The sequence below is a fragment of the Osmerus eperlanus genome, chromosome 6 (assembly GCF_963692335.1).
Source record: "Osmerus eperlanus chromosome 6, fOsmEpe2.1, whole genome shotgun sequence".
NCBI lineage: Eukaryota > Metazoa > Chordata > Actinopteri > Osmeriformes > Osmeridae > Osmerus > Osmerus eperlanus.
In genome coordinates, this window is record NC_085023.1 from 10,046,492 (window position 1) to 10,071,392 (window position 24,901).

Sequence of the window (24,901 nt, forward strand, 5' to 3'; positions counted from 1 at the left end):
TATTTATATAGCGCATTTCATACCAGGAGGCAACACAATGCGCTTCACAGTGGGGGGAAAGGGGGTGGGGGATACAAACACTTATGTTTGACACAAATTTTCCAGAGGGAAAACAGATCACCCATTAGGACCCTCAGCAAATGGGAAATTGTGAATGAGTACTAGTCACTATCATTCTGATGGTATTAAAAGAGCAGATTGAGTGCTATAATATGGGGGACTCTTTGCATATATTGAATGTTTTACCAATAAATGCCTTTAAAACGTATGAAATAGTTATTATAGTTTTTCAGTATATTATAGAAACTTTTTAGAAACTAAAAAATGATCTACAAATACTGAACCAGAAAACTGAAACTACTCTTGGCCACCACGACTGAAAAACAGAATCATATAGATATTATGAAACTGAAGACTGAGTTGGTCTTTTGAACGACAGTAAACTCCTTTCTGACACCGTTGCTAGGATACTCATCATGAAGCCCGCCCCTTTGTGCAAATTCGGTTCTTGATTGGTTTAATTTTCCCCTGCCGTCAAGTAATCTCTGTAGCAACGAATGGAAAGTGAAACAGTACAGAGATGGCATTGGAGTCTGTTTTGATAAGGCTCAATTAAACTGGTACTAATATGAAATTGAAAGACGTAGCTATGTGATTTTAATGAGTTTGTGTTACGTGAACAGAACAAACGGCCTGCAAGTCTGATAACAAAAACGTTTGCAATATCTAACTCAAATGAGCCAATATTGTGTAGTTAGCTATTAGTACTAGCACTAGCTGCTGGTGTAAATCGAAGCAGTGCTAGCTATATTGTTACCAATTGCTAGCTAGCTAGCAAGTTGCGCACAGCATTACTGTAACAGAAGAGAAACATTGTTTAGAAGTCAGTTCATAATTATATCCAATCGGACGGTATATCTACTTCCATCCTCACGAGTCTGGTTGTGGACTTGACAATCAGAAGGGTGTCCGTCCAAGTCAAGTGGGAGACATACAGCACAAAAGCTGTCTCAAACTAAGGTCCGTTGGTTAATAAAAAGAAGAAAATTGTTTTAGGCTCAAAGTTGAAGTTGCAATCGAAGCTCGATATTACATTCAGAAATAATCTGTATCCAGCTATGAAAACACATGTTAAGAGCACACTAACGAGCTAGCTGGTGAATGGTAGTCTAGTGCGGTACTGAAACAATATTGCATTATACGTTGGAGTACTGATTTTAGAATAACAAACAGTAAGAATATACATCAGACCATGCTCATGTGTTTGTTTTTTTGTTTTTGTTTTTTTACCAGTTTTTACAGGTGGAGAAAATCATGGAGGCCAATAGGTAGGTTTTAATTTATCCAAATAATTATTGTAATGTCAATGCATGTCTGTGTGAAAACCACAGGGTAGGCTACAGTTTCTCAAGCATGTATCTAGAAATACCTTTGTTGGACATAAAGGAGAAAGTAACCTTTTGTGTTGAGACAGAGAATAACTAAGCTAGTTGGAAAGTGTGAACACCTGTAAATTAAGCCTGATTTATCTAATGTGTAATTTATTTTCTATCTGGTCTGCAGCATTGCAAGTTCCGAAGTTAAGCCTGGGGGAACTGAGAATGATGTTCCAAAATCAAACCTTTCAGGTGGAAAGGAAGACCTCTTTGACAAACCAAAGCTTCAGAGTGATAAAGATTGTGAAACATGTGTACAAGATGACAGTGCAGCAGATAATTCTGCGGTGCAATGTGGATATTTTCATGGATCACATGTGCCTGTGGACTGTGGTGCCAGTGGAAATATCACTACTCAGACACACTGTTCTAATGGACAGAAAGCTAAGAGGCCCAACTCTCCCGAATCTGCCCTAGTCAAATTAACCACTGCAGCACCCAAACCCTCCCTCAGCCTTTCCCTCAACCATGACGAGGGTTCAATTACCTCCCATGATGAAGAGATGATGAGTCCTGACAAAACCACAGATAAATCTCTATTGTCTATTGACTCTGGAGAAGGAAACCCAACCCTCAACCTTTTAGGGGAATTCACTGTCCCCACCACATTCTCAACAACAGATCCCCAGCATTCTAAAACACTTGCGCAAAATGAGGATGTTCCCATGGAAACCGAAGATGCAGAAAAGCCAGAGTCTAGTAGTATATCTACGGTTACTTTGGAGCGACCTGTCAATCAGGATTCTAGTGAAATCCAAACAGCGTCCTCGGCGAGGTAGGTGACTGTACATAGTTAATTGATCACTAATCAATGTGTGCGTAGTTGCACGTACTTATGCTATTGCTCTTTGCAGTGTGTTGGATTTAAGTACGGACATGGACAGGAAATGGCTGGGAACACCCATTGATGACCTCAACAGGATGCCCCAGTGCGCCCCTCCCCTGCCACACCTGAAGGTGGCGCACAATCACACTGTCATGATCAGAGTGAGTCCAGTTGCCTGTCAATTTGCTTTTGACTGTGTGTGAAGAAAGAGGTGGTGTGCAGAAGGAATCCAGACAAATCATTTTTTTGTGATGCAGAGAGTGGATGGCAAAGTTATTTGCCGTAATAATCGTCCATAATATAAGTCATAGCAGTTTTTCCTTCATGGTTTTGTGTTATGTTCAGAAACGCTGAGATACCTCTTCTCTGGACTTTGAGAGTGTTGTTGGATGATAGAAAAATCAAGAGACAGCGTGAGAAAAAGAGGAAGCCAGAGAGGGAAGGAGGGAGGTAGAGAACATTTGTGAGACCAAGCGGGGAGTGTGGGGCTTGGAGAGGCCGACATTCAAGTTCTCCTCCAGCCCCTCGGGGCTCCATGTCAGGAAAACTCCTATCAGACTAGAGCCTGTCCTGCCTGGCTGGCGGTCCCAGAGGACCCCCAGTGGAGGCTGATCCTGCGCACCTCGTCCCTCTGACTGCTACGTCTCTTTCTGTCTCCCAGTTGTTCATTTCCGCTCAAGCAGTCCCCTAAAAGATGAAAGTGGAATGGATTTGACATCACGTCACTAATTAACACACAGTTATTTGAATATTAGAATTAGTCTTGGTAGACATAGACCACCAGCATACAGGATTGTAATCAGGGACTTTCGGATGACAGGCAGTATGTAATTAGCTGGTTGCTGCAATGTACTATGGGTACTAGACAGGGGGCTGTCATTTGCTGTTATTTCTTCAGTAATGAGCTAGACAGTATACTGTCAAAAATCAAGTCATATTGTATAAACACTCCAAAATGCTACACTTAGTTTCAAAAATATTTTCTGGCATTTAATAATGATTCATGAAGTGTCCCCCAAGGGAAGGGCCTAGATATTTTGTGCAAAAGCAGCCAGGACATGCACAGACCTGACCAGGTGTCTCTGCTGTCCCTTCTCCACAGACCGATCTCCTCAGGGAGGGGGAAGTGCCTGTCCCTTACCCCACAAAGTTCAAGGACGCCTGGGACGAGATGTCTGTGAAGATGCCCTGCTCCGAGAAGAACCTCTTCCCTGTGGACAGTGAGGTACACGTAGCCGTCAGAAGCTACACTCGCCAAACATGACGGCAGAGGCACTAATGAGAGCTCTCCCTAATCCCCCTATTATGGTGTACATGATGGGGCATTTGCAGGTCTGTAACAGTTGTCTTTGTAGGACGGAGGAGTCCAGAGTCGCTGGGAGCTGATAAAGGCTGCCTTGGACGGGGAGTTCAAAAGCTCTCTGGATGTTAGGGTGAGAAATAATAAGGGTATTTCCCTGGTCATAGCTTTTATTTTTAAGGAAACCGAAAGTTATACCAGGAATTGTCAGAAGGTGGCAGACTTTTAAACTGTCATGGCTTAGAATCTCGATGCCAACAAAGCTAATGAGGGAATATATCCGTGTTTGTTTTTCAGTGAAATTCCTAAATATAGTAACAATATGCTGGCATATTACAGTATAGTTTGCATAACTGTCAGTAAATATGGTTGGTGCCTAAGTAACAGAGAAGTAATGTGCTGTGCTAAAACATTCCTCCCCTTGTAGGATGCAATACTGAGATACAACACAGCCCATGCAAAGAAATGGGACTTCACAGCTTTAAATCTTCTATGCACTGAGGTAAGATGCTCAAACATGAACCGTACAGTACCTGGCATCTCTTGCGACAGCCATTGAGAACTGAGAGTTCAGTTTTAGGATTTTGAAGCATAGTTTGTGTTTTCAAAAGCATCTCTAGTGACGTGGCTTGCAGCTTTCAGATGACTCCAGAGACAGTATTTATCGGGCACTCTCTACCAACAGCCAGATGGGTCATTACCATTTGATAGTGTGGTCTGTGAAAATCAAATCATAATCTCTCACAAATTAAAGACCTACAATTCCCAAAAGGTATTATCATCGGTAATTTAGTTTGATGTCTGAATTGTATTTTCTCTGTATGATTTAGAATATCTCCCTTGGCATGGACTCAGCATAATATTCAGTGATTTCTTCAAGGATTCCTTTATGTCTTGGATTAGGTTCAATTTTAATGTTTAGATGATGAGATTAGCAATACAACAGACACAAACAGTTTACTACTCATGAACAGAAAGCAGAACCAATAGTTTTCATTCGCTGATGTGCCATATCTTTTTTGTTGTTGTTGTCATTGTGGCTCCATGATCATTCCACTTAACAAACGTATATAAACAGGAAATAGAGCAGTTTTCCTGATAAAGCTGCAGCCAACGGTGTGTGTCACCTTTGTGACAGCCTCGGTCCCTGAGCACCTGAGCTCCGCTACTCTGTAACTGACTGCCTTTAGAAGTTTCCCCTAATGAGCTGGCTAACGCTAACACATAAATAATAAAAACGCCCCCCCCACACACACACACACTCCTGAGAAGGAGAGAAGCGCACACTTCCGGTTGTTTTGGCGGTATGCTCACTGGTGTGCGTCTGCCCCTTCTGGTGCCAAGGGGGCCTGGGAGGAACCTCTTGTGTAGCGTGGCGTCCAATTAGGAGGGACTGGCACGGTGCATGGCGTCAGCAGCTGCCGCAGACGAGCCGAGGGGACGCACCGTCTTGCATATTTCCTCTTTTTTTCGTCTCGTCTGTTCGGCTCTGTGTGGATGTCTCTCTTGCTCTCTTTTTTTTTTTTTTTTTTGTGTGTGGTAATTACAGCAAGGGGGAGTTCAGCAGCAGGTTGCAGCCATTACGAGCTTGAGGATTCTCCAATGGAACTACGTGGTTAATGTTGATTAAGGTTCCCCCACAAACATATAGTCGACCCCAGTCTTCTGTCTTTATTCATTTTAATTGTACAGGGATGGGTATAGCTCAGTGATGGCGCATTTGACTACAGATTTAGAGGTCACAGTTTCAAATCCTCTCTTGTGTGTTGCTTTGGATAAAAGCGTGAACCCATAATTACAGGCAAAGGTCTTGTCTTTGCTTTTGTCCCCCCCTTCTAAAATAATTTCTCTGAGTAAGGGAGAGAGAACTCAGCAGATCAATAGCCTTCTGAGCCGTTTTACAGCTCAATCCAATTTAATTAAAAAGGGCCGTTAAATCGATAAAGATGCTAAGTAAGGCCATCATGGATGTGGCCAGCCCTCTTCTCCAGCCCCAGCAAGCTCTGTTGCGTCAGCGACTCCCTACTGTCCACTTAGAGACTTGAGCGATGAGCATTCAGCCCATCTTTTCTTCCTCCTTCACCGCTCTGCCATTCCATCAGGAAAGACTGAAGCTGAGAAAGGGCCGAGAGGTCATGGTTTCACCATCCAAAAAAGCGTCAATTGTGCACATATTATTTATTTATTATTTATAATTGTATAATATATGCAGGTTTTTGTTGTTTTTTTCAGATGCATTCATACAACTGACACCATAGTCTTTTATTTATAGTCCTGGTCTATCTTTAACTTAATTTGACAGGAATGAGAGAAAAAATATTTCTTACCACTATCAAACAGTATCCTCTGAATGTATTCACGCAGTAGTCAAGAGTTGACTCATTTTCATAAATGCCAACCTGCTGTCCTTTTCCACATGCACTTAATTAAATTTAGACGTGTGCTTGTGGCAGTGCTTGGGTAATTGTCCAATGGTGAATAGCCTCTAGGCCAGTGATTGACAGCCTAGGTGTAATAGGCTGTATAAAAAAAGGACATACAAATTAGGGCTTGTCTGTAAAGTGTCTTAGCGGTCCTCCAATGAAATGAAAGTGTCAGCGCTATAGTTTCTGATGAATGTCGAAAGAGTGAGAAGCATAGCAGAGTGCTATATTTTGTGTTGGGAGAGGTATTGCAGTTGATAGTCAATTGCTTTGGATGCATTTGAAACAGTCTTTACATCGTCTGAACTGTAAGTGCAATTGTCACAATTGTTTTATGGGACATCACAACTCTATGGCATGTCTGCAAAATAGATAACTCACCCAAAACAATTAATGTGTGCTTCAAGACCTTGTGTCAATAAATTGGTCAATGGCACCAAAATGACAAGTTCAAAAAGAATCATTGTGAGCCGTTCTGGTCAAAATGTTTAGATGTTTTTTGATGTCACATTTTTCATGTCGGTCCATCCTGCAAATGTTTTTTAAGTACAAATTTCAGTTTTGATTAACCTTTTTTGTTGACTGCTTACTGTACTATACAATAATGTCAGTTTGGTTTATCTAAATGCTATTTTGTATCACACTGCCCTTTTTAGATACCGATTTCAACAGTCGGTAAATGTCTACTGGGAAAAGTTACAGTAATAATGAACAATACTATAATACACAGAAAAAGGATATGCACTTGTCACAGTCAATTTATTTTTAGTAGAAATGCAAAATTCGCATTTTGTTTTGCTAACACATTTTTATGTATTTCTTACATGTGAAGTCATACAGTGAACAGGAAATTTGCCACAAAATGATATACGTGCAAAAAATATACAACTGCAACAATGAAAAAAACCTGTGGTACATTTAGTCATTTAGTCATTTGGTAGTTAATACAATTAAATAAATACCTCCTCACTGTACGTAACACTATTCCATTACATTCCATGTCATAGATATTTATAAAAGATACGGTATATGGATATCTGACAGATTTTCTAAATTGCATGCATCATTTTGATGTAAGAATGTTTACTAGAAGTTGTGAATTTTCCAAGAGTATTCAAATTTTACTGAGAATCAACCATCAGTTGTTATCGGTAAGCCATGTGTGTAGTTGTGCAAATTGTGGACAATAGTACTTACTCTTGTACACGTGCCACAACACGTGCAGTTTCCATGAATAAATAGGAAATTCTAATCTGGTGTGAATAAGAAACTACTTGTTTGAAGATTGAAACTTATTGTTTAAAAAAGTAATTACTCTCATTTAAAAATTGAGTCAAAGAGATTTAGAAAAACTGTAAACACACACATTAGCCTATCTGGAATACTGTATATCCCAGAGTGGTAGGCACACTCCAAATTGATAAAAATCTGTCAATTTAATAGATCTTAAATCAGTACCTCACAAATGTAATGTTCTGGTAATGAAAAGGGGCTCCGTTTAACTGAGACCTGGGTAGAAGAAGATCAGACTGTGGTGGCGACATAACGTAATACAGCCATAGATCTAAAATATCTTCTCATGTCCTGCTTCTCACAATCCTATTTGTGATGATGTATGGAACCTACAGATATCATATGTTTGTGTGCTTAGTGTGTGTCTGTGTGCGTTGTCCGGTTGTGGGTGTGTACTGTGAAGGGAGGGCTTTTTGATTTAGACCGGGGCTACCTCATCTCTTCCTCCCCCCATCCAGCCGCATCACCCACTCCCATCTATTACCCCCACAGGAGCGTTTTATGATGTCTGCCAGCTCATTACTTCTGACAGCGTTTAGTCAGGCCTGCTCTGCAGCCTTATAAATGCTCCCCTGGCCAAATTACCCGCCAAAGACTTCCTGTTCGGAATCGAGCACTCCTTCCTCTCCCAGTACGATTGGTCATTTGCATGTGTTCCAGAAGGCCCATTTAATCAGAGGAACTCACTGGCTAACCTTGATGGAATAAGGCCTTCTGATTGATGACGCTGACATTTGGAGCCAATACACTCATAAGTGATTGGGTAGTAAATTCTGTTGGCTATGATGAAATAACTTGGTGTTTATTTTAGAGGAAGCCACAGACGAATGCTGAGCTAAGCTGTAGGCTGCAGTATGGATGACCCCCACCCCCGTTTGGCGCAAGTTTTGAGTCGTGACTGCATTTCTTCTCCCGTTGGTTGCTGAATTTAGAAGGATCTTTGGACTGCACATACAATTATCAAGCGTGTTGATATCAAACCTTTGGGAGTTTCCATCCTGTGAAAAACAATAAGTTCTCACCTTTACTGACACGGAGAGCTTTCATTTGTAGGTTATGAGAGATCTTAGTTTTGTCTTTGATATTGGCCCATCGGACATGATTCTTGTATCTAAACTCACAGCACTGTATTGCTTCTTTCTTCGCCTCCTCCTTCTCATGTCTCCATTTTACACCCACGAAATGACAGAAATTGACCTAAATGCATTGTTTTCCATTGAAAACTCCTGTCTAAAAGGATCTGAATTGTGTGTTTTGGCAAAGAACAAGTGAATTAGAGCCCGAACGATATATCAGCAGGCCGATATTATCGGCCGATATTGGGGATTTTCCAAACTATCGGTAACGTCATTTATAATGGCTGATAAATGAATATGAATGTTTTTTTTTTTTATTGTGTTTTTGTTCAAAGGACTTTAAGTTTCACATCTTAAGTTTGTATTTTTATACATTTTATTTATCAGAAGCTGCATTAATATATTATTTTAGTGAGGGAATAATAACAGGAGTCAGATGGCAGGCACTTAACCCTACTTGCCTCGGGGAATGTCCCTGTACTTAGTCGCTCTGGATAAGAACTTCTGCTAAAAGTGACCAAATGTAAACTACAAATAACTACTGTTAGGGAAATCAGTTTGTTTTGTTACGCGTTTCAGTTTTTTTAAATTATTTTTTTATATTGGCCGATATCGGAATATCGGATTTTTAAATCACCAAATATTTGTATCGGTATCGGCCTTAAAAATCCTTTATCGGTCGGGCTCTAAAGTGAATGTGGGATGGCAAAGGCCCTTGAATGCAAACTGAATGGCCTCCCCCTGCCTCAGTCTCTGCCAGAGATCCAATCAGTCACAGTGACACCTGGCTTTGAGTAATAGTCTCCCTGACATGCAGTCAGCTCAGCAGAAGTGGTCCATTTAACATTTATTGGAGGCATGTGTGTGTGTGTCGTCGTGTGTGAAAGAGTCATTGTATGTTACCTGTGTTGATGTTAGATTATCAGATGAAATTTAGAATAATTAGAACGCACAGGCATGAGGGAACATTGCATTCTAACAGCAGCTTGACCACCTATTTATCTTGTATTCTCTTCTCTCCTTTTCCCGTTCACTTCTACTTTTCCCCTCACCATTCCCTCTTGTTCTCCACTCATCGCTTTCTTTCTTGTATTTCTTACCTCCTCCCCTCCCCCCTCCTTCTCCCGCTCCCCTCATATCCACCTCTTCACTCCCATCGCCCTCTCCTGCCACCCTCTCCTGCTCCCCTCACCTCCTGCTCCCCTCACCTCCTGCCCCCCTCACCTCCTGCCCCCCTCACCTCTCCTGCCCCCCTCACCTCTCCTGCTCCCCTCACCTCCTGCTCCCCTCACCTCCTGCTCCCCTCACCTCCTGCTCCCCTCACCTCCTGCTCCCCTCACCTCCTGCTCCCCTCACCTCCTGCTCCCCTGCCTTCCTTCTTCTAGAGTCTGGCGAGCTGTGAGGCGCAGCAGCTGTTTGGAACCATTCTCTCAAAGATGGTCAATCTAGCGCTCAGTGCCCCTCGCCTCTGCACAATGGTGAGTACTTTGTATGTAGATGTCTGTGTGTGTGTCTGTGTGTGTGTGCGCGCGCTCAACATACAGAAGTGTTTAAGCACTAGTTAACTCATTCAAATTCAGGATTCCTTTGTTATCAGTAGGGGTGGGGGGTGGCACTCTGTCCACACCAGCAAGTGTGGATGTAAGGTCACATTACATGACCTCTCCCACCCCCCTGTCGTCCATATTCCTCCTGCAGAGCTGCGTTAGAGCTACAGGCCTGCCAGAAGTGATCAATGGGAGAACCAGCTCATCTGTCTTGGGTCTATTAGGATACATGACCAGTTTAGCAGATGAATGAAAGGGAATATCTCAGCCCCAAAATGGCCGCCTCCTGACACACTGATTTCTGGAGTCAGGATAGACCCCAACTACTTTTCTTCCCGAGTCAGCATCACAGTACACATCCCTCACGTTAATTCATGTTGGTCAACAATCTGTGTTGGAGCCATTTCCATGATCTACTGTACGTTGTTATTCCTTTCTTTAGCTCTTCTCTTTCATTCAATTGTGTACACCAATGCCTGGATTAGATTTGATGAATCAATTTAATGAGTCTATTCCTTGTCATTTTACACTTACAACCTGGAAAATTTAAACTATTTGTCATATGAGACAGAGCAACTAACTCAGGAGTTATGGTATAGTGTCAAACCCCAAAAATTAAAATAAAACTTTATATTTATAAAACTTCTCTTTAGTTTGGAGTGTAATTATTACATCCAAGCTGCACTGTTGATGTTAGTTATACTGAAGGCTTCCTGGCTGTCCCAGTGGAATGCAGGGTTATGGCTAGGCTAGGCTACACTATGTTTACTTGTTTGTTATGTGTTATTAGCGCTGGTATTGATTAGACATCTGAGCAGCCTTCGGAGGCTCTTTAGCAGTAATCAGTGGAGATGGATGGGCTGTGTGGCTCGGACTAGCTCAACCACAGGGAGACCAGAGAACGGGGCCTTAATCACAACCACCCATTTAGCTAATGGAACTCTGCCTACCCCCTTTCTAAATTGCTAAACGAATGACCCCCCCCCCCCTCCTCTGTACCTTCGGACATCTCTCACATTCCTTTCTTACATCCTATCTTCCCTGATCCCGAGCACACCTCTCTCACTGTACTTCTCTTTCTTTTTTTTTCCCTCTCTCTCTCTCAGCCCATTCCTCTGTTGAAGATGAGGATGAACCACTCCCTGACTCTGTCTCAGGACCAGATCGCCTGTTTGCTGGCCAATGCCTTCTTCTGCACATTCCCCCGGAGGAACTCACGCAAATCTGAGTACGGCAACTACCCCGAGATCAACTTCTACAGGTAACATAGCGTTAGAGGAATTCTGTCAATACTCTGTCAATACTCTGAATTCACACCTCAATCAGAATGACTTGAATGCACTGCCAGCACAACCCCAGTGTCAACCCCCCCCCCCCCCCAACCCAGCCAAAGGAATAGATCGCATCCCAATGCTCAGAAGCGACTAAACACATTTCCATAAGGGGGCACTAGTGTCCTGAAAATCAGATTTTGCCATAAGAATCGCAATTTTTTATAATGGGCAAAACAACTGCCAATCGAGCTGACTGAGGGGAAAAAAGTTAATTAATTTATACACACAATGTAGTAAAAAGGTTTTAACGAAGGTTTTTCAGGGGTGGTGGGGATCAAATGGAACTCATTTCCTGCCAAGGCTGGCCTGTACTTTGCTGTACTGTTCTGGACTATGTTGTTCAGTACTGTGCTATACTAGGCTGTGTGTGGTACTGTCAGTGTAGTAGGGTGTCAATGAGCGGTGGTATCTTCTCAGAACCAGTGGTCTGTTACAACAAGTGAAGTAAAGCCTGCAAAGGCTAATTGAAACAAATGAGTGTTTTGATAGACTGGCTCTTTTAAAGAGCATAGCTATCCATCTACTCTATCCCTCTTCAGCAGTCAGTTTCCCAAAACAGGGCAGAAAATAGAGTTTAGGCTACGTAGTAAACAATATATACTTTGTTCAATGTTTTCAGGGCTCTAAATCGGAAGTTACCAGATCAAATCTTTTTCCTTCAACTAGATGTCTTTTTTTCCTTTGGACTGAAAATTCCTGTATCGTTGTTTTAGGATGGTGTGTTAATAACATTTTCCCAATTACTCTTTCTCGGACGCCTTGGTTGCAGTGCCGTTCAGCCGACACTCAATTACATTGGGTTCGAAAATTTGGACAAAATCCGTTTCAAAAGATTCCTACTGCGATGATTATGTCTTGTAAATTAATTTACATGCATGGTTAACAGGGTTATGTTGTAATATGTTAGCAGCTCTTGGCACTAACGAAGACCACACCCTGTTACATGCACAATGGACATAGACCAGTTTCAACCCCCAATATGATTTAACTGAATTGAATTAAGACTCGCTGTATCTCATTAGTGGATCCATGGTATATTTATGTTGGGTAGTTATCTAGCTTTCACATTTATCTCACCAACAGATGTAATCTCCAACCCTATTTTTACACTCCATTCATGGAACAGGGTTTGTCTGAAAGACAGCAAAATGTCTGTTACACATAATTAACTACAGTGAGTAATTAAAGGATGTGTACATGCATGGTACATGTAGTTTATGTTACTGCTTATGTATCTTCAACAAGAAATGACACATTGACGTATAGTTCTGTGAAGGGCAAACATCCTATGAATCGTGCACCTCTGACGTCGATAATATCCCTCCTTATTTTAATCTTAACCCCACTTTGCCAATCTTTGGTCTCAATCCATCCGTCTGCCAAGGCAAAGATATATCTCCATCTCCCTCCGCCATCAGTAGAAGCCACGTCGGGGTGGGCAGACTGTAATAACATTAGCATGGACTCAAATGAGAGGCTGGTCTGAAGCCAGGCCGGGCAGCAAGAGGCTCGATCTGTCTGCACCATCAGCATGTCTCCTCACAACCTGGACATGAGAGAAGGAGAGGGAGAGGAAAAAAGATAGTTCTAGAATCTTTCTGGGATGGTGAGAAAGGAGTGGCTGGGGCTGATACAGGAGCTTGGATCGTTATTGGCCCCTCCCTGCTCCCCTAATTGAGTGAACGTCCGTCACTTTGCTTATCGGCTACAGTAGCGTTCTGTCTAGGCCAGCTAGAGCAGGGCAATCTCCTGATTGCTGTTTTGGCAGAGCTGTCAGGATCTGTCCTCTACGGAGTGATGGATTGAAGGATGAGGGACAGAGCAGTTTTCCTCCTTCAGATGAGAACATGGCGTGGAGAGACAGACTCACAATCAGTATGGCCAAATGAAGACAACATCTTAAAATATATATATTAAAAGACCAGAACTTCAAGATCTCATCAAGTCAAATTATCAGAAAACGGTATCTAGCTTGATACACATTAGTTCAGGGGACCTGGAGGTACCAAGCACCTAAACAGGAGCAGTGGAGTGGACCAGTCTCCAGTGGTTATGTATTAGCCAAGTTATATATTGCAGCATTATTATTTCCCTCTCTGTGATTTGTGTCCACGCTTGGGCGCATGCCCATGGCCCACTAGCTTTTCTCCCGTGTCAGAGACAGGTTGCCTTCCGGGGTACATTACTCCAAATTGGTCTTGCTGGCTAACGGGAGAGAGGTGGAGTGAGGGAGGGGAGGGAATGAGTGAGGGGGGAAAAGCCATGCCGACATTCATGGATCGACTTAAATACATGAATTTTCTCTTTTTTCCCTGAAGGGCTTTTAGTGCATCAGCGTCCCCTTTGTCATTTTATTTCTTCCACGGTCCCCGCCCCCCCCCCCCCCCCCCCCTTTTTATTTTTTTTCTTGGCTGAAGACTGCAGGAGGGAGGATGCATGCCAGGCTGTGATTAGACAGGAGGCTGCCCTTTATGGGACTGGCTATAGCTGTTCTCCTAAGGCTTACTATCTCCCCATCTCCTCTCTTTCTTTCTCTCTATATATGTTTTTCTTTCCTACCTCTCCCTCACCCAACCTCTCTTACTGCAGTCTTTGTGGGACAGGGGCCCGGGGCTATGCCATTGTTGAGCGAAATAGAGGGGAGGTGGAAAAATCCTCTTAGATTGAAAGCCTCCTACACTGACATGTCAAGTTGTGTAGTCTTGATGGTTAAGCTTGCCCCCCCCACCCCTAAACAAACACTAGTTCATGCTAGTGCCTATTCATTTTGAACTGTATGACCTTAATGCATTTCATTCCGAGAGAATCTTTTAGATCACATGTTGAGTTAACAATTCTTCACTGATTTGTTTTCAGATTATTTGAAGGTTCTTCTCCGAAGAAGATTGAGAAGCTGAAGACTCTACTCTGCTACTTCAGAAGAGTCACAGAGCACAGTAAGCATTTGAGGGCAAAGGTTAATGTATATACGCTCTTTGGAAACGATGTTTAATGCTAGATGATGAATCTTTATCATCTCTGTACAGAACCTTAAAAATGTTCATGTGTGTTCTCTCGTCTCCGTAGAACCTACTGGTCTTGTGACGTTCACAAGGCAGAGCCTGAGCACTCCGCCAAACTGGGAAAGGTAGAACACTGAGCTTTTCAAGCAAGACACTTTGTTGTTTTCAAAATTGGGATTTGTGTGAGAACACTGCTTCTAAAATTACTTTGTGAAGTCAATGGAGTGGTTTTGAGTCTTCATACAGAAGCTTTGGTTCTGTGTTAATGCTCAAAAATCCACAACCAGAGGTTTGACACATCAACAGTTTCTAATAATAATGAATAATTAATGAATAAATCCTAAATGAATTCATGGCTAATTAAGGGATCTGCTTGATGACAGTGTTAATGAACACCTAAGGGATTACTGAGATGGATCTAAAACCTCATATGTGTGCTCCAGCTCCCAGACACAGCTGAGGAGGCTTCACATTACCTGTGAGGGGACCATTGAGGACGACGGCTATGGAATGCTACAGGTGGGAACAACAGTGGAGTCTTGCCGCATGTAAAGTCTACTGCTCCATCTCACAGTAGGATGTCATGTTTGCTGTCCGCTACAGTTATAATCTCCTCGTTCTGCTCCTCAGTATGTACGTTTTTCCACCTTATTCAAGTTAGGAATGTCTTTAAATCTCCCTCACCATCAGCCTTCAAGAGAGCCTTCAGTCTCCCCGTTTCACCAAGACCCAGACCCTCTTCAGAGGGGTTCTGAGTGACCCGTGTGCCTCTCGCTGTCAGTTGAGCTTTCACCCAGCCTTTAGTCATGCTTTGCTTTCACCACTCAAATTTATATTGGCATGTTTATTTGTATATTTTCCTGTTCCTTGTCTGTTCAACCCCCCCCCCCCCCTTCTCTTCTCCCTGCATTCCCTCTGAGTGTGTCTCTGTGGAGTGTGGGTTCCCCCCAAGCTGACAGCTGATGTGTACGCATGAGTAGCTCAGAGGGGTGCAGGGTGGACGGGAGGACTCTTGAGGGGAGAGGAAGGGATGGAGGAGGAGGTGGGTGGGGTCCTAGGGGTCTGGAGTGTAGCAAGCTGATTGACGGCTACCTCAACCCGGGCAGGCCAGGCTGGGGTCCTGGAGTTTGATAGCAGTGGTGTGGGGCTGTCATTCTGTCACAGTGTTGAGTGAGAGGTGAGGTGGGGGGTCTGGAGATAGGCAGTACGAGCTGAAGATGGGGCAGAGGGAGGGTCAAAAGCAAACACACAAACACATATGTACACACACTCACCGATGAGAGGAGATAGATAAGCGGACAGACTTAACCCCACTGCCCAATATCTGCCAACCCCCTCCCAGACCCCCTCCCCCTGCCGGCTGTGGGCCAGTGAACATCAACCGAAGCCCTGACAGGCTGCCTAAACAGAAGCAGCCGTTTGACTGAATTGGATGGCCCATTCTCATTCAAGCCCTTCAAACAACAATGCCGCTCCAGTTTTGCTAACTCAATTCGATTATCATTTTAAATACTTGGAAACATTTGTTTGTTTCCCATCTTAGTGTACTTTGCTTGGTGTGCTGGACTGAAGCTTTGCGCTTCTTCCTAAATTTGTATGTGTGACAACAACATCAAGCTGATGTGATTATGGCCCAGGCAGGAAACAATCCTTGCGTCCTGAGACAGTTTGTCTGTGTTAGATGACCACCGTGGGCGGCAGATAATAAAGCCGTGTGGCTAATGAACGATAGGAGCTAGCCTAGCTAGCCGATAGGAGTTAGCCTAGCTTTCTGATAGGAGTTAGTCTAGATAGCCGATAGGAGTTAGCATAGCTTGCCAATAAGAGTTAGCCTAGGTAACTGATAGAAGTTGGCCTAGCTAGGTGATAGCTGCAACAGACACAAGCAATCCTCAGATACTCTGACACTGTAAGTCTGAGTCTATACAGTTGGGCTCTGACCAACCAGTGAGACTTGAGAGAGCATGAGCTTGGCCAAAGACCAATAACTACAAATATTGGGAAGATTTGACAGAAAGCTTTGGCTTTAGTCAGTATTTGAGTGTTTTACTCTCCATGTAACTCCAGAACCCTTAGTAGCATATTGAACTGACAGCTGGCTGAGAGCTCAGCCAGTGTGTGTCACCATAACCACAGACAGTTTTTATGGTGTTAGCTGTCATACGCACCAGACCCTTGATTGGTATACTTCAATAGACCTGAACTTCCCTGGTGAAGCTCTTGTCCTGACGCAAGCAGATGGGAGCCGTTCCACTGTGTCTGAGTGTGTGTCCTTTGGGTGTTGTTGCAGGTGGACTTTGCCAACAGGATGGTGGGCGGAGGAGTGACGGGGCTGGGGCTGGTGCAGGAGGAGATTCGCTTTCTCATCAACCCTGAGCTCATTGTCTCCCGCCTCTTCACAGAGGCTTTGGACCACAACGAGTGCCTCATCATCACCGGTGAGAACGTCTGTTTGACATGCACACGCGGAAACACGCGCACACAAATACATTTGAGAAGAACCTCATCAACGCTGGTTAAACGGAGTTTCTCAGTGAGCGAGTGTGTAGGGCCCTAAACACAGTATGTGCTGTAGTAAGTCATGCAGTAGTGGACTGTTCGCTGTTCACCGTGGCGTGTCATTTAGCAAGGCTACAGCAATATCTCCATCTCTCTCCCTCGCTCTTTTCCCTCTTTTTCTATAACTCTCTCTCTACCTCCCCCCTCTCTTTGAGTCATATCGTCTCCTCCTCGCCCTCTGTCTCCCTGTCCTACCCTCATCTGAAGGATTGATGTTAGTCTCTCATATGTGTGTCTGAATACACAGGCTAGTACAACACCTGCTCTTCTGTCCATAGACTCACTCTCAATCATTCAACATACACACACTCTCTCACATACACACACACACGCTCGGAACCACGTAGTGCCACATCTGCCCACACTGTCCCTTACATTTAGCATCTATAAAATGACAGACAACGTTGTCTACAGTTTTCACTAGTTACTTTAGCTATGTGTTTTTGTGTCTTAGGTGGCTGCATTTATTAATTTTGAATGCATAGTTCCAAGGCCGTAATCATAATATACATTGGGGGGGAAACATCCCCCCCAATATTCAAATCTGGTCAAAAGATTGATATAAAAATATAAATGTGCTACGCTACAACAGGCAACAACGCACGCTGTCTGAAATTATCATAACAAATTGAATTCGTCCCCCCCAATGTTGACTCCATGGCTACGGCCTTGCATAGTTCAGACATCTATAATACACATAACACAAATTATTTTGGGGATACGCATCCGATTCCAATGACATTTCTAAGCAGAATGAAGTCAGTTCGGCCAGAAGTCAGTTTCCCTCACATGGTCAGTAGTCATTTTCCATCAGTAGTCCAAAGTCATTTCATCCTGACTGACCAGGCCCATACACTCATTCGACACCATCCGGCCTCCCTGTCCTTCCACCCCCCTCTCTGTATTTCTCTCCATCCTCCCTCTTCCCCCTCTACCCATCCTCTCTGAAGGTAAATCCATGACATTGAATCACTTGGGACTGTCCTGATAGACTTCATCTCTCCCCGACAGAAGTGCCCCATTTTTCACCTTCCGACTCATTGTGCTGGAGTCAACCTGTTCATAAGATGCCCCATCCCCGCTCCTATTGCCCTCCCTCCCTTCTCCTCCCCCGCTGCCTCCCATCCTTGCTTCTGCTTCTCCTCACCCGCTTTCCTCTCATACCTCCCTAGCCATCCACTGCTCTGACTGACTGTTGTTTAGCCAGAAGAGTGGAGTCTTTCCTCCTTATAACTTTCATCCTCCTCGGCTATTCCATTTGACATGTCTCTTCGAGCCACGTCTTTAGTTATAAAACCTGTCCTAAAGGTATGACATCATTGTTATATTGCTGCTGATGTCATAAGATGCTTTCGGCTCTGACTGTAAATCCACAATTTGGATGTGGTGGAAAACCTTCCAACTGACCGGTGGGGCACTGAGAGAGTAAAATAAAAATCTGTTGCTCCGATCAGTCTGCAGTTGATTGATTCTGTCGCTGCGGAGCTCTCTGAGACCACGCCGAGCGGAGGAGATGAATTGCACATGGGAAGGAGAGGTTGGAACGGAGGGTGCGGTATGGTCTGGTAGCCACCGACACAGACCCCCTCCTCCTGCTCCATGGCCCAGTGGGACTGGGGGGCGAGGTGGGAGGGTTGGAGAGTGGGGGTGGAAGAAGCCTCAGAAAAAGAACGGACCCTTCCTGTCTCCATGGGTCCCTTCAGAGTCACCTTCAGCTTCGAGAGACAATCTTCCCTTTTCCCCCCCATCCCTCCCTCCGTCCTTTTCCCCTCCCACGCGCCTCCCCCCCTCCTCCTCCCCACCACTTAACTTTATTACATTTGGACAGCGAAGAATTTATAAAGGGCATGGCTTTGCTAATGGAATGGGCCAGTCATAGCTTGGATTTATGAAAACACAACACAATATTCAAGGCACGTCTGCTGTATCCACTATTACTCTCACACACACACATACGCACAGACACACACACACAGCCTGTAACATCTCTCTCTGCTTACCTAATCACATTGTGTTCCTTATAAAGGTGCTCTGACGTGGGGTTCCTACTGCATCATACTGGTCGGCCAGAGCACTAATGGTGGTTTTAGGGGAGAGGTAGAGGGTATGCACTCATGGGATTAGTGTGTGTGTGTGTGTGTGTGTGTGTGAGAGAGAAAGAGAAAGCATGCGTCTGGATGCCATCATGCGTCAGGCAAGGTAAATCAGATTAAGGTGAAGGAGGAAGAGAAGGAAAGCTCTGTTGATGGACGACAGATACTGGTCGTCTTCCTGTTAGGGCTGGGCCCAGCATTAGGAGGTGGTGTTTGTGTAAAAAGCACTCTGGTGCATTGGATGACTGGAACTCAGCCATCATAGCCATGGCCCCTGCATACTTACCCATCCACTTAAATAGTTCTTATGCTGTGTCTAATATTAGTGTATCTGCTGGCAACAGTGAAGGGTTATTAGCTGAAGTCCTTTTTTTAGCTTGTCTGCTAAAATCTCATTTCACTTACTGTCACGCTGGTAACCTTGGAGTTGGAACCTCCACGCTGGAACCTGGAAGAGTTGACACAGCAAAAGCTATGTGTTCTAACAGTCTTGACTTTTTGGTGAGTATCTGGGGGTTGGTGGGTTGTCTCACCAGAGAGGGAGGGTTCATAGGAAGTGCTTTGAAGCATCACAGCTGGAGCTCCAGGTCTCCCATGTCTCCACCTGGGCAGCTGGCCCACTTATCCTAGCAGTTCCAGGGTCCCCTGCTAGTCTCCTGCACCTGCCTCCTGTGCTCTTGGGGTTTGGGGAGCGCAAAGGTAGCATGTACAACACCATATGAAGGGCCTTAATGAGGACTGTAATGATGAAGGTTTGATTAGGTGGCTATACCAGACACTAATCATGCAGGGCCCCAGACATGGAGGCCCCTCTTCCCTTGTCCAATTCAAGTTGGTTGCTAAGGGACCCGAAAGATATTTTAAAAGTTCGATTTGTTGGGAATTTTCTTCTGATGAATCGCTTCCTGTGGAGAGAATCTGAATTTTTTGGGCAGCTTTAGCAGTATAGGGCTTGTAAGTAAAGTTTATGCCATAAATGGAAGGTTATGAATAAGAATTTTAATGTATTATGCTCTCCTTAGCAGCTTTCTCTTACAGGGTCCTGCCTTTTAGAGCTGAAAGCTTTTCATTTCACGTCTGTAAGCTAATGGGCTCTTAATCAGTGACCTTTATTTTTGTCAATCTGATACTAACTAACCCTACTCGCAGGGAAGGGAGAGAGGGGAAGTGTGGAGAGAGAGAGAAGGAGAATGGATAAAGAAACAATGTAATTTGAGAATGCATTTAAGACCCCTCTGGATTGTCTTGTCTGTACATGGATGGTTTTTTCTGGTCTTGCTCTGCAGGCACAGAGCAGTATAGTAAATATTCTGGCTACGCCGAAAGCTACCATTGGAAGAAAAGCCACAAGGACGAGACTCCCAGGTAGCTCTATGTCATCGATAACCGAATTTGTTCAGATAAATATTTCAGTGATTGTGCTCTTTGATAAATCCAATTGAATAGGAGACCAATTGACAAAATAACCCCCCCTCCCACACCCCCTTCTTCTCTACCAGAGATGATTGGCAGAGGAGATGTACTGAGATTGTGGCATTGGACGCCCTGAAGTACAGACACTTCCTGGAACAGTTTCATCCTGAGAAGATGACCAGGGAACTCAACAAGGTGAGAGGCTTGATTGAGAAGTCTGACTCAGCTCCAACACACACAATTAAACCAGACCCTCATCACTCACCACTACCATAGCTGGGTTCCTCTCTGTTTCACTGTTAAGTCCTGCCCACCAGTCTACAGTGAGGGAAACAAATATGTTTGCCGGTGAAAGATTTAATATAAAACAATGAGCGTCCAGGATAAATTGAGACGTTGGCTGTTGTCCTGTTCATTAAGCACAGTCTCACACAGCAGTGGCCCAGCACAGATTGACAGGGCTGTCACCGATGTCTCCACCTCCAAATCACCGCTGTCACTGTGTTGCTATTGTGGCAACAGGGGGCCATTCGCCAATGACTTCATTTTAAAGGCGAGCATTGCAAGAAATGCTGACTGAATCCGATACAGGGGGTTTAATACAATTGAAATACTAAATGTCATAGCCACGTTGTACTGAAGAGGTGATGGTTTGGTTGTTATACTATATGTTGCCTCTGCTGTAGTCTTAAAGGTCTGACATGACTTGGAATGTGTCAAACTGAAGACCTTAAGATCAATAGCACCTTTTTCCTTTACCCCTGAGCAATATAAGCCATAGCTAAACAACACAGAATAATAAAGCCTTCCCTTAATATTTTACATGTTTGTTTTTGTCTTGAATGTAAGACCTACTCTTTATAGAGAATATAGCCCAACCTGAAATAACGTTTGTTACTTCTCACCACCTCCACTGTCTTGTGTATGTGCGTGTGTGTGTGTCGTCTGCCTCTCCCTCTCTCAGGCGTACTGTGGGTTTTTCCGGCCCAACAGCAACAGCCAGCACCTCTCTGCCGTCGCCACAGGCAACTGGGGATGTGGGGTGTTCGGTGGAGACACCAAGCTCAAAGGTACACACACACCTGTGGGACTGCTGCTCAACAGAGCACACAGCACATGCTAGGGTACACCATACACCATGTCGAAACAGGGACAGGTTGAAGGAGATGAACTCATCACATGAGATCCCTTTCGGCGACGGCTCAGCCAGCCACGCCCCTCCCGTTTATAGACACAGACATGGAGGCCAGTCGGCGCCCCTCTGTCTCTCTTTCTCTCTCTCTTTCTCTCCCCCCCCTCTCACAAACTCTCCCGCTCCCTCTGATTAGTCTCTTCCCCCCTGTGAACCTCACACTCATTTACTTAAGGCAGGCCCATCCCTCCGCCCTTTATGTATTGATTGGTTGACACACATTTATGGTTTTTCATTAAAAAGGGGATTGATTACTGGGGCCCGCTTCATAAATCCAGGCAGGGGAAGGTTTGTATAGACACCCCCCCCCCTTCCCAAAAAAATAAAAATAAAATGACATACATGGTTTTGTGACCTGTCCATCCATATAAGGGATAGCGGCATACTGAAGTGCACTGTACTATACTTACCGCAATCCAATCCATGTCTCTATTAAATGTGTTCCATCTACTTTGTACTAAAGATACTTGGATATGGACGAGTTTGTGTGTTGCTAAAAACCCGAACGCGTCTAGATGGGGCCTGCGTCACTCTGAGCCTGTACAGTTTGTCTTAGAACCATGGCTTGTTATTTCCTCTCTATAAACCTATAAATAGACACGTTGGACTTGATGATAAAACCCTTGAGGATGGATTTTAGCTCCGAGAGCTCCTCATATTAGCATTTAAATTACCATTTGTCCTTTTTCCTTGAGAGCAATAACAGAACAGAATGTTGTAAGATCGCAAATCAACATGAAGTTCAGCTGTTACATCTCATTCTTTGTGGATGTTTATAGTCGTTAGCAGTTAGAGCGATGAAAACATTGAACTTTGTTAATGGGGCTTTTCTCCCCTCCATCCATTGTTCATTAAACTGCCGTCAATACCCATTGCGTTAAATATTTAACGTTGGCAAGCCTCATTTGCTGTGGCTGAGATTGAGTAGAGGTAAAGGGCTAAAGCTACCTATGGATTGTTTACTGCTCTGATACAAATTAACCGTGTCGCTCATGTTACTTTGCTCGAGATTAACGTCCCGTTCGCCCGTGCCTCTCCATCTCCACGCATCGGTCACGAGCTAGGGTTCTCCTTAGGGGTAAAGAAGGATGAGTCAAAGTTAGTGTGTGCGTGTGTCTCTCACTCTCGATAAATGTATCATTCTCTCCATCTATTTCTCCCTCCCCTCTCTCCCGCTCAGCTCTGCTCCAGTTGATGGCTGCAGCGGAAGCAGGCCGAGACGTGGCCTACTTCACCTTCGGAGACGCTCAGCTCATGAGGGACGTGCACGCCATGCACAGCTTCCTCACAAAACGAACCGTCAACGTTGGTAAGACGCACGCACGCACACACGCACGCAGACAGACAGAGAAGTTGTCCCCCCTCCGGCGAGCGTAGCACTCTTGTCTCTCGAGGGCTGCCTAGTTTACACGCTGTGTCTTTCGACCCTGCATCGAAGGGCTACTTCACATAAATTATAAAAAAAAAACGTTACAATCTCTGTGTTAAGTTGTTCCACCTTGTAGACCTTCTCAGTTCCTCAGTCCATTCATCAGGGCCTGGCCACAGAGTGGATTACTGCCCCAAGTGACCCCCGCCCCTCCCCACCCCTTTCATTTTTCACGGGTTGACATTTATTGAAGCCTCTCAAAGAAATTCTCCCCCATCCATCTATTTCCTAAAGTGGAGCTACGGAGAAAAGCTTCAATGTGTTTGTGTGTGTGCTTGCGCCCATGCATTTTTGATTTATGAATGAATGTGAACACAATTTAGTTTCTCTATCATTTTCCTCTTGCTCTCTGTTTAACCATCTCTCTCTCTTTCATCTCTCTCTCTCTCTGTCTGTCTTTCCATCTCTGGACCTTTTGTCTATCCCACCCTTTCTCTCACCCTTCATTCCTCCTCTTCAATCCCACTCACTGTCTCTCTCTTCTTTCTTCTCCTCTGTTCTCTCTCCTTCCCAGGGAGACTGTTTGGCCTGTTGAACCAGTACTCCAGTGAAGTGTGTAAAAACTGCTGCACGTCTCGTGTGGACGTAAGCCTGTACGGTTTCATCTACAATAAGCTCACCCGCGCCGACACCGCAAAGGATCCTGGGACATCTGGCATCCCCTCGGACTAATGCAGAAGATGTAAAAAAAAAACGTAATATACCCCAATCCTCCTTTCCCCACCCCCTATCTGCACCTATTAGAGATTTCAGGTTTGTAGACACCAGTGCTCCCTCTCCAACTCTCTCTCACCCTTTAGGTTTGCAACCACACTTGAACTAGCAGCACTACACAATTTGCCTTTTTTCCACCAGTGACTTCCCAGTGAGTTACCAGACACATTAGAACTCAACAGAGAACATTAGCAATAGTTCATTTACCCCCAGTCACTGTTAAGCCTTTTCCATTGCTCAATGGCGATGCAGAGAGTTGTTTTAAGATTATAAGGTGGTTGAAATCCAAACGTGGCCAAATACACTTGCATGGTTGTGGAGGCCGGACACGGCATGACACATTTTCCTTGGTTGTGTTGAGTTTTCTTGTCTTGAACAATTGTCTCTACAACTACTACATCAAGGCAAATGTGAGATTCCTGTATGTAGAGAGATGTGATGTCATACAGGAGTCTATGCATGGAAGTAATATGGATTCCTCAAAATACTCTTTATGCTGCTGTTTTCGATTTGTTTGGTGTTTTCACATATTCCATTGCTCAGGGCAGATTTTCCCAAAAAGCTTTGTATCAATTATAGTTATTTTGGAGGGAAACTGACCCAAGATTGGTTATCAGGTTTACAGTACAATTTGTAATATCAACTAGAAATACATAATCTTTACTGATTCTGTCATTTAATTATGGGGGAGAACAAATACAAAAATATTGTTTGGTTTGTTTGTTAAAAGTTTTATTGAGTCTGCTGCATGAACATGCTGATTAATAATGGTTGATTTTCTAATCTCAAAAGTGACTGGGGAAAACAAACTGCCAATATTAATAATAGATCAACATAGTTGGTTATGGACTGATATTATATTGGCATAATTTGTTGTTTATTAAATTCTTTATTAATTTGGACTATACTATATGATTTACTATGGGTGGCTTCGTCACAATTAATGAGAATGGAGTTAAGATGAAGAAGAGCCAAAATGCTGTAATTATCGTGTTGTTTTTTAGGCTGTACTCAGTTATCATTATGATTTCTTAATTAAAATTATATCCTATTATGATGAATGTTTTCATGTTTTATTACTTGTAGTTTTAATTTGAAGGGTTATGCCAATTCCAAGATACATTATGAGCAGTTATGTTACAATAAGTAAAATCATAATATGAATCAAATTAGAATGCAAATTATATTTATCCAAAAGATGGTTTGCATAATTGTTCTGATTTAAGTGGCTGAATATTAGAGGTAACACTGACTGAACTACAAC

The 24,901-nt window shown here is 43.8% G+C and overlaps 1 protein-coding gene across 1 annotated transcript; it reads left to right on the forward strand.

Annotated features, from left to right (window-relative positions):
- The first annotated feature begins 535 nt into the window (after positions 1-535).
- parga (poly (ADP-ribose) glycohydrolase a) lies at positions 536-24,691 on the forward strand. The gene is made up of 18 exons (XM_062463370.1): positions 536-1,020; positions 1,294-1,328; positions 1,564-2,211; positions 2,291-2,423; positions 3,365-3,487; positions 3,618-3,695; positions 3,990-4,064; positions 9,740-9,832; positions 11,008-11,162; positions 14,092-14,171; positions 14,302-14,362; positions 14,681-14,756; positions 16,528-16,675; positions 20,176-20,254; positions 20,389-20,497; positions 21,267-21,372; positions 22,675-22,803; positions 23,438-24,691. Exons 2-18 carry the CDS (start codon positions 1,315-1,317, stop codon positions 23,593-23,595), a joined length of 2,265 nt encoding a protein of 754 aa, XP_062319354.1. The 5' UTR covers positions 536-1,020; positions 1,294-1,314; the 3' UTR covers positions 23,596-24,691.
- Positions 24,692-24,901: the final 210 nt, after the last annotated feature.